Here is a 9,751-nt window from a genome sequence, read left to right on the forward strand (position 1 = left end):
TTCAAACAATACAAGGGTTTCTTGTTATTCATCAATAACAGTCAAATGTATGTTTTCTAACCCTAGATGCTAATTTTAAAAATAGTATAGGATTCCTAGGGTTTCTCAATTGATGTTCAAATGTTGTATGTTCAATTAAAGAAAATATAGATAAAAAATTAGGTTGCATTTACACATAGTTTCTTGTACAACGACTTCCTTTCAAGGTATAATAAATTATGGGTGAGATAAGTCGAAAACAAGCAGATTTGCCGAATTATTTGGAAATAAACATAGAATTATTCTTAAAACAATTTTAGTTTAAAATTTATTATTATTTTATTGATGATTACTTGTACTATTGGTTTAACGGTTTGGATGCCTTAAAAAATATTATTATTATATTGAATTTATATTTAGAAATAATAAAATTTCTTTTATAATATAATATAGATTAAAGGGTTACTTTTGAAAATCAAAAATCATTTATTAGAATAACTTTTTGTAAAAGAAGTTCTTTAAAATGTATTTAGATTAACAAAAAAAATCAACAAAATGACTTTTTGTTTAACTTTTACATGTAAAACAACATAGTCATAAAAAAAAATCAAGTTTTTATGATTTTTAGAAACCTCTCCTTTCTTTTATTCTATGAAAAATCATTTTCAAAATACCTAAGCACCTTTTGGCTTTTTGTTGACTTGTAAAAAATAGTTAAAAATCAAAAGTCAAAAACAATCCCAATTACCTTAAGAAGTCAAGGTCGATAACTCTACACCAATGTTTTAAAAACCGGTTTTTTAGTTAAACCGGTATACAGGTGTGGTGACCGGTTCCCGGTTCAACCGGTTCGACTGCCGGGTGAACCGGTTTCTATATTTTTCATGTTTTTTCTATTTTCCTATACATACATTCATATATAAATTATGAATTTGATTTTACAAGTTCAAACATTAGAAATACATATAAAAATAAGTTATAAATAAATCGAAATATATTAAAATAACACATAACCATAAGTTTTAGTGTTTTATATCAATACGTATACATCAAAAAGAAAATAAAGTATAATACCGAAACAACATATAGTTTTAGATGAATACAAACACATCAAAAAAATTTATAAAATTTACCATATGTTTCTATTTAGAGAAAACTAAATAGATTTGAAAACAATGACCAATGTTTGTTTTGTAAATGGTTATTTTTAATGTGGTTTTATTAAGTTTAACCGGTTAAAACCGGTTGAACTTAGTTTTTCTAAAAACCAATCCATTCAATCCAATTCAGAAATCTGTAATAATTGAACCGTCTCTCTCCTGATTCCGGATACAACAATCACGTTTTTAAAACATTGCTCTACACGACTACATGCTCCAAAAGTCCAAATGGTCAAAGAGAAAAGAGAAAGATACAAAATTTTGATTATATCCGGCGGGAAATTTCGAAACCTCACTAGGAACTCGGAAGCGGACTTTCTTCGAAATCCAGAGATAGAGAAAGAGGAAGAGAGATCGAAGATGGATGGCAGTGAGAGCGAGACAATATTTGATTCATTGAACCTCAACCCGCAGCTTTTCATCAACGCCGCCCTAAACATCGTCGACGAATTGATCCAAAGCGCCTTTGATCATCTTCACCAGTCAGTTTCTATCCTCATTTCCCGATACTTACGATTCACTATGTAAATGATTTACGGTTTTGTTACAGGGAGGCGTCAACTCAACTCAAGGTTGATGGTTCAGATAGGGCTGAAGATTTAACCAAGGTCCACCACTTTCTGTTCCTCAATTCCCTCTTATATTCGATTTTGTTTCAAAACGCCCCAACTGTTTGTTCCTGCCAATGAATTTGATTTCCTATCTGTAATTCTGCATTGTTCAATTGTACTTGGACTCCGTTGTGCCCTAGATCGCGGATCATTCGTCTAACAACTTCTGTTTTTCCATTCTAAATGTCATTTAGGGTTTGGATTACATCCGAAAAGCAATTCGATCTTCCTTGGACAAGCGATTGACTATGTGGGAGAAGTACTGTTTTCTTCGCTTATTTGTGGTTCCAGAAGGATTTTCACTGCCCAAAGATGTACATCCCTTTACTTTTTCTTCTTATTTATCACTATTTTATGTGGTGTGATTCAACATATATATGAACTTCTAAATCTCCAATGTTTGTGTATATACAATCTGTAAGGACGAGGCATCTGTTGGTGATATAATGGATGTTGATGTTGTTGGACTTGGTATCCCTGATCTTGACTCCCAATTAGTTTCCATGAGAACTAAACTTACTTTGGTAATAAAATTCTGGTACTATACAATTAATCATTATTGGTTTATATTGTTCCTTGTTATGTTTGATAAATAATAAATTTTTTCTTTTGTAAAAAGGCTGAACAGGAGTCTGTTCAATTGAAGAGAGAGATTCAAGCATTGGAAAGACAATCTGCCATTAACAACCATCAAGTAACTGCCATAAGTGAATTGACAAAGCTATCTGAGCAAATTTCTGAAAATGATGCATTCCAAGGTCATTACTTCTGTTTATAACCTGCCATTTTTTTTTTTCTTGGAATGTTGTGATAATACAAATCCTTTAGTTTTCTGAGGAGGCCCATTCACCATTGTTTGTTGCAGAGCTGCAAAAACTTGCAGCAGAGTTACACACGAAAGTGGAGAAGTTAAAGACCGAAAGAGATGATGAAACTCAAAGTGCTAGGTTCCAGAAATTACATTTATGGAATGAAGATTTGTTAAAGATAATTGGTGGAAATGGTAATATACAATACATTGCAAGTTAATAATATGTATGCATAAGTAGTTATTATGTGTATAGTGAAATAGTTTTTTTTTAAATATATAATAATTCAGTTCTCTCCAATGCAAAGCCAGAAGAAGTTGAAGGATTTCTTGCAGGTTTCAACACTCGTTGAACTTCTGCAAACCTGTCAATGTCTTGTCAGAAAGAATTTGCTTTTTTGCTTCTGTGTGTATTAAATGGATCAAATTTAAAAACAAAAAAACATCAAGAAATGCATATGAATTTGATGCTTTTCACTTCTATGAAGACCATGATAACCCTAAAATACCCCTAATGGTTACTTAGGCAAAGAGCTAACTTGGATTGTAACTTTGATAGAACTATAAATTAATAAAAAAGGAAATCAACCATTACATTAAGTTACCCTCTTATTTTAACATTGTTCACCTTTTATTTCATAGTACAACACAAACACAAACACACATATGTCTAATTAGAGTAGACACCAATGAAATTAGTGAAACGAGACCCCACATACACTTTTCCATTTTGTTCTTGAACCAAACTAATCGTCTTGTTAGCAAACTCTTTATCAAATTCAACTGTTTGCACCACGACCCCATTTGAATTTATCCGCACCCCTTTCGGTGTAATAAGAGGTGCCGGTGGAATGAATCCAACTGAAACCGCCACCCAAAACTCTCCTGATCTTCCCGCGCGCTTTATTTTATTCGGATTCGCAATATTTAGCAAAAATTCCGCTGTATTTGCTTTGGGCCCCACAAGCCAATATTTTGAAATCCGACTGCCTGTAAGCTCAGGTACAAGAACAAATGTCCCATCGCTGCTGACGGCAGGTCCACCACCACCATTGAGACCGCTCAACAAAACCGACACCTGTCTGGTAAATGGGTTGTAACGCATGAACCTCCCGGTTGAATCAGGCTTAAATCCTGGTTGTGTAGTATCTCTGCACAATATATATGAAATATTTGTAAATTTGTAATATTGTATGTTATAACATGTGTAATGTGTATTAGATGAAGTCAAAGTTATTACCTGATAGTATAAGTCAAACTAACATCGCTAAAATAAATATTGCCAGTTAACAAGTCAACATCAATGCCACTAAGAAACTTGAACCCTCCAGCTAGTTGAGTTGCAAGCCCACCACCGGGGCCCACAACTAGAAGTCCAAAATATGCATCGGCTATGTATAGAAGGCCAGTTATGGGGTGAAAGCTAAGGGCAAGTGGTCGTCCGCATATCGGTCCCATATCAGAATTTGTTGTACCATCACATAGCTCTTTTGTCCTGAAAGCGTATTCCATTAAATTAATAATAATAATAATAATAATAATAATAATAATAATAATAATAATAATAATAAGTAGTTACCACTTGGAGGGAATAAATATAATTAATTATGCATAATAATTTGAAAAATAACCTTTGTGGTGATGTATATGCAAAATCCACAAAACCGATTTTAGATCCTTTCCATTTCATAATCCTACCATCGGTCACTGTTGTAAAGGGTCCGTTGACTAGAAGTCCACCAAATGCAGCTGATTCAGGACCAGTGACTTCTAAAGGCAATACTAACTTGTTAAATTTGGTGAATTGACCAGAAACAAAGGTTCCAAAAACATAAAGAAACATAATAAAAACAGAAAAAAGTATTTGTGGAGAAGCCATTTTTGGATATGTGAAGAGAAGAATGAAAGACTATTGTAGAATGCTTCTATTTATAGAAATGTTTACATATCGGCAGTGGGTGTAATAACGGCCGCCATGCTAGGTAGTTAACCATATGGTCATTAAAACCGTTTCCAATCTCGGAAAATCACAACAAATTATATTATAAACAGAGTCGAATGCACGTTAAAAGGTCACCACTGAAGGAGATTTGCAACCCTATTTTTTAATTAAAATAAATAAATTATAAAGTACGCTTTTGATCTGCTTGTTGGACATCTCTCAAAAGATTTGGGTGACACCGCAAACATTAATTGCAGATGCATGAACAGATAGTTAATTGGAATTTCCTAAAGTTATTAGATGAACTTGCTTTAATTAAAATAGTGCAACCAAAATGTTATCGACTCCGGGGATGTGGAATAAAAAGGCAGTATCTGTCCGATCTTTTGTATATTTTTTTATATATTGGCCGTAAGAAAAATAAAATAGAATTTTCTAATTATAATTAAACTTAGTTTTTTTCTTTTATCTTATTTCTTATTTCTTATGGAATGATCTTGCAGATCTTGGAAGAAAGAAGATGATAGATACACAATTAGACTTGATGAATGTTCTGTGAATATCGATGTTGTATGTATATTTTGAGAGGTTATTTGTAGATAATAAATTTTCTCTATGCACAACAATTTTTGTTTTAAAATGTTATATTGTATAATTCTATAAAGCAATGAAAAAAAAATGTTGTGTATGAATTACTTTTTCTTTATTAGGTCTTAGAGAGGTTAACATTGTGGATTTCATTTTGCTTTCTTGGTGAGGATTTGTTGAAGTTCCCAGGAGTAAACCAGATAGAAGATCTAAATTTATTGAAAACCCCAATAATTGGTGTGAGATCGTGGATATGGTGGCATGTGAGTTAGATCGTTTAGAAAGGAGAAGTTTGAACAACAAGAAAAATGTAAATTATCAAAATATCATATTTATCCAAAATTATTATTTTATGAATTAACATAAACGTACGTGTCTTTATCTATTAAGACCTTATTTAATATGTTTGTTATTAAAATGATTTAGATGTATATGTTTGTTATTAGAAAGATAAATACTAAAGATGACAAACCAGTGGCAGACATTAATGGAGCCCAGGGGTCCTAGGCCATTGCTCCGATCATGTTATTTTTGACACTATATGTCACACCCCAAAACCGGAATGACGGAAACGTTTGAGAGTGGAGGACGTCACGTACAGTATCACAACACAGAATAATAGTAAACAAGCAAACAACATCATCTATTGCATTAATAATATAATTTAATACAAGTGTGTTCTGTATAGTTTTATAAGACACCAAAAATTTAAATTAAAATATAAGATGAGTCTTGAATGTGCTCCATCTTCTCAAAAGCTGGTATCGGTACCTGTCTATTGATGACCTGAGAATATGTCACACCCCCAAACTAGAACGGCGGAATCGTTCGAGGGCGGTTGACTTCATGTAGTGTCGTAACAGTTGAATACATAGTAACGAAAGTAAAACAACCATCATATATATAATTGAAAAGTTACATTATTGAATGATACTTGTTTCAAAACAAATTACAATATGATGACAAAATGAGTTTTAAACTAACGCCTTAGCGTCACTTCTCCAAAAGCTGATGTTTACATGTATTACTGAATCCCTGAGAAATACAAGTAGTTTTGAAAGAGTATCAACAATTAAGTTGGTGAGTTCATAAGTATTTAATGTCAATGTTTGTATATGTTTGAAAACTCCTAGAAAATCCTATATTTCCTACTAGTATAAAACTAGTCTTCTACCAAGACCCGATTGTTTTGAATGTTTGCTTCTAGAAATCCAAAATTTTCCCATAAGTGTGTGGTAGTTTAAAAGCTCCAGAACTGTAATGCAATAGTGTTTTTCATGCCTAGAATAGTAGATTTATGTATCTATAAAATCACTAAGACATTTGATAACCCCGTAAATCAACATGTTTTTTGTGACACCGTAAAAATTCAACCAATTTTTCACATTTTCCAAACACATTCATTAATAAAATCTCATTGTATTGTATCATTGTTCACAAAACATTTCCCAAGATCAAATCATAATAAACTCTGTGGGTGTGTGTACAGATCATGTCGGCGCCTTCCCGCGATCATCACTGGTACCTGAAACACATAACACTGTAAGCATAAAGCTTAGTGACTTGCCCAAAATACCACACATAACACATACTAGCCACTCGAGGCTATAACTCTGTGGTCCCTTGGGCCCTAACTCGACCCTCTGGTCCTAGCTCTGTGAACCTTCCGGTTCTAACTCTGATATACACACGACAAAAATCACATAGAAATAATACAATGCAACACATCACATAAATAACATACAATAACTCTGTCACATAACTCTAATTACCACTCAAGGTAAAGTATAGTGAGAAGATTCACCTCAGATGTCTCGGTAAATCCCTAACTCGGTAGCAGTATAGTCTAGCCTCCGCCTAACCACATAAAGTAAAATATGCTCATAAATATAACTCTCTAGACTAGACCCAACCCTCTCTTAGCACCCTCAGATGGGTAAAAGACCATTTTACCCCTCTCTTGACTTAAAGACCCCATTGTTGACCAATCCCGAAAAGTTAACAAAGTCAACGGTCAAACTTTGACCTGACTCGTCGAGTGCACTTGGGCGACTCGGCGAGTCTACACGTGTCCACTATCTCTCTAGCCTCTCATGACACGTCGAGCCTTCCCCCTGCTCGACGGGTTACACCTGGCATGAATCGCGGGGCCACCCCGACTCAACTCGTCGAGTTTAATTATAAACTCGATGAGTTCCACCTGTAATCTGTCACAACTGGAAATTTTGTGTCATGTAATCCATACATTCAAGCTAATGTGAATCAAAAACTTCAATCAAATACATTATACAAGTACTACAAATAGTCATCAAACAATTGGAAAACCCTAGAAGTTCTTGTTAAGTCCATTTTGGACTAGAACTTCCTTATTGGATCCAAATGGACCAATAAGCCTCCAATAAGACTATCATGGACTTAGAACTCTAATTGGGCTCTAATTGGACCTACATTCATTTATTTCAATATTTTGGGCTAGGTAGAACCTAGAATGAAATAAATTAATGACTATGAACCATAATTAACCTAATTTGACCCTAACAAGTCATAAAAATCACATTTAAATTGATTTGGACTAACAACCATCCAACTTAACATCTACATGGGCTTAGGACATTAAAGCCCAAATTTTCCTCCTTCCATTCCAAAATCTCGGCCAAGGCCCAAAACAAGCCCAAGATGAAGAGTTGACTCCATCATGCCACCTCATTATCGCCCATAGGTTCTCCATGCAAAATCTCATTCATCCATGCAAGCATCACCTCAAGGTCTTTTCTTCTCTCTCTCCCTCTCCCTTCTTGTTTCGGCTGAGAATAACCAACACACACACACACACACCTCACAACTCTCTCTAAATTCTCTCAAGAAACTCTCTCCTTCCTCTCCAAAAATTTCGAGAATTCTAAGAGGATTTCAAGAGGATTTTGCAAGATTAACATCATCTTAGGTAAGTTTTTACTTAATTCTATGATCTAGCTTCCTTGATCTATCAAATACCTCTCCTTAATTCATGAGAAATCATGATCTTGCATCTTAGAAACACCTCAAGGCCGAGATCTTCATCAAGGGGTGCTAAGGCCGAAAATCACCAAACTTTCGTCTATTCTTTCTTCAAAAACCCAACCAACACCCAAGGTGAGTTTCATATCCCCTTATTTTTGGTTTTTATGAGTTTTTGTGGGGGAGAATACAAGAAAAAGTGTAGATCCATCATTATGTGTATGTTGTGGTTGATTTCTATGCTTACATGTATGTTTTGTATGATTTTATTGATAGATCTAGGGTGATATGCTAAAAACCGAAACATACATTTTATCATAGCATAAAATAGACTATCACATGCAAAGTATACTAAGAAAATGGCTACATAGCTTGACAACACTTAACTTGGACTAAAAACTCATTTTTTTGACATAAAATGTTAAAAATACAAAGTTAAAGGGCCTAAAGTGCAATATCTCGAAATCTGATGGGTGAGATGAGTCAAAACAGTTTACACAAAGTATTTTCTGAAAATATACTAATTAGAGGGTTAAAAACATAAATTCCAAGATTATTGGGCTAAGTATGACATTTTCGGCCCAATAAGGCCCAATATGCGAAATTTTCTAAATTGGAGGGCCAAAACTGCATTTTTCTGTAAAACAGTGGACTATAAGTGTTCCATGTGCTTTTCAAGGGTTTACAATGCTTTTCAAATTTAAAGGGGACCAAAATTGTAAAAATTTTCCAAATTGGGTCAAAAATGTAAAAGTTGAGAAAAACAAGGGCTATAACCGAGAAAACTGAAATTTCAAGGGTTTAAACTGTTTTCTATGATAAAAATGCTAGAAAATACTTATTTCAATAATTTTTGGTATAAAAATGTCAAGAAAATTTGTTTAAGGACCAAACCGGAAAGTTTTTAAATAAAGGGGTGAAAAGAGTAAATTCCATAATTAAGGAAGGGCTGAAAACAGAAAATCTTCAAGGCTAGTTAATACATTCAATTTGATCAATTAATGGTACCACGCTTGCCGACGAAATACTATATACTACAATACCAAAAGTCGTTGTTAAACGAATTGGTTCGGTCTCGAACCAATAAAAATCCAAAATCACTAACACGACGAAGTTACGACATTTCGATTCATAACTAATAACGATGGGGAATTCACGATAACTACGAGTGTGCGCAGACGTCTATGCACCATCTTTGGGCCCAAAAGTGTAAAATCTTGTTCGTTGAGCCTAGCTAGCCCAATGACCTGATCTTAAGGCCCGAAGGTCTCTCTCTCACTTACGAAGTGTTGGGTTTTACCGATCCGACATGACGTAACAGGACTTTCAATGGCATACATACTGCTGGACCCCAAGGGTTTTTCAGTGCTGCTAGTAAAGTCGGTAACTCACAATTGCGGGTTGGGCTTCGGGCCCTTCGCAATTGCATTTATCCCAATCGACGCGGGGAAATACCGAGGGTTTCGCACCTTCTCTCCTTCCCTCCGGTCGTGGGACTACACAAGTCCGGGAGGATCGAGTTGTGTGAAGAATTACGAGTGGTGCCTAAGGGATCGCTTGTAAGGTTGTCGATTGGACGTCTTCGTCGATGTACGTCACAACACTTCACCACTCATTGTATTCTCAATGCCTCCGGAGCTCAATGATTCACTCTAACGAAACAAAA

General features: G+C 34.6%; 2 protein-coding genes across 2 annotated transcripts; one reads left to right on the forward strand and one right to left on the reverse strand.

Annotated features, from left to right (window-relative positions):
• The first annotated feature begins 1,322 nt into the window (after positions 1 to 1,322).
• On the forward strand, positions 1,323 to 2,973 carry LOC145043146 (protein MIS12 homolog). The gene is made up of 7 exons (XM_078991710.1): positions 1,323 to 1,621; positions 1,690 to 1,747; positions 1,945 to 2,064; positions 2,173 to 2,274; positions 2,370 to 2,508; positions 2,616 to 2,753; positions 2,850 to 2,973. The coding sequence occupies exons 1-7, from the start codon at positions 1,368 to 1,370 to the stop codon at positions 2,909 to 2,911; spliced, it is 873 nt and encodes a 290-aa protein (XP_078847836.1). The 5' UTR covers positions 1,323 to 1,367; the 3' UTR covers positions 2,912 to 2,973.
• Positions 2,974 to 3,126: 153 nt separating this feature from the next.
• Positions 3,127 to 4,458, reverse strand: LOC145043145 (protein STRICTOSIDINE SYNTHASE-LIKE 11-like). The gene is made up of 3 exons (XM_078991708.1): positions 4,190 to 4,458; positions 3,799 to 4,053; positions 3,127 to 3,709 (listed from the first exon to the last, which is right to left on the reverse strand). Exons 1-3 carry the CDS (start codon positions 4,435 to 4,437, stop codon positions 3,229 to 3,231), a joined length of 984 nt encoding a protein of 327 aa, XP_078847834.1. The 5' UTR covers positions 4,438 to 4,458; the 3' UTR covers positions 3,127 to 3,228.
• Between the last annotated feature and the right edge of the window lie 5,293 nt (positions 4,459 to 9,751).

This window comes from Lactuca saligna, chromosome 4, assembly GCF_052625555.1.
Source record: "Lactuca saligna cultivar CGN05327 chromosome 4, ASM5262555v1, whole genome shotgun sequence".
NCBI classification, from domain to species: domain Eukaryota; kingdom Viridiplantae; phylum Streptophyta; class Magnoliopsida; order Asterales; family Asteraceae; genus Lactuca; species Lactuca saligna.

Coding starts and splice junctions, on each gene's coding strand:
- LOC145043146 (XM_078991710.1), top strand. CDS start 1,368: ATGGTCAAAGAGAAAAGAGAAAGATACAAAATTTTGATTATATCCGGC. Junction 1,748..1,944: donor GGGCTGAAGATTTAACCAAG/GTCCACCACTTT, acceptor AATGTCATTTAG/GGTTTGGATTACATCCGAAA. Junction 2,754..2,849: donor AAAGATAATTGGTGGAAATG/GTAATATACAAT, acceptor ATAATAATTCAG/TTCTCTCCAATGCAAAGCCA.
- LOC145043145 (XM_078991708.1), bottom strand. CDS start 4,437: ATGGCTTCTCCACAAATACTTTTTTCTGTTTTTATTATGTTTCTTTAT. Junction 4,054..4,189: donor GCATATACATCACCACAAAG/GTTATTTTTCAA, acceptor ATACGCTTTCAG/GACAAAAGAGCTATGTGATG. Junction 3,710..3,798: donor AGTTTGACTTATACTATCAG/GTAATAACTTTG, acceptor TATATTGTGCAG/AGATACTACACAACCAGGAT.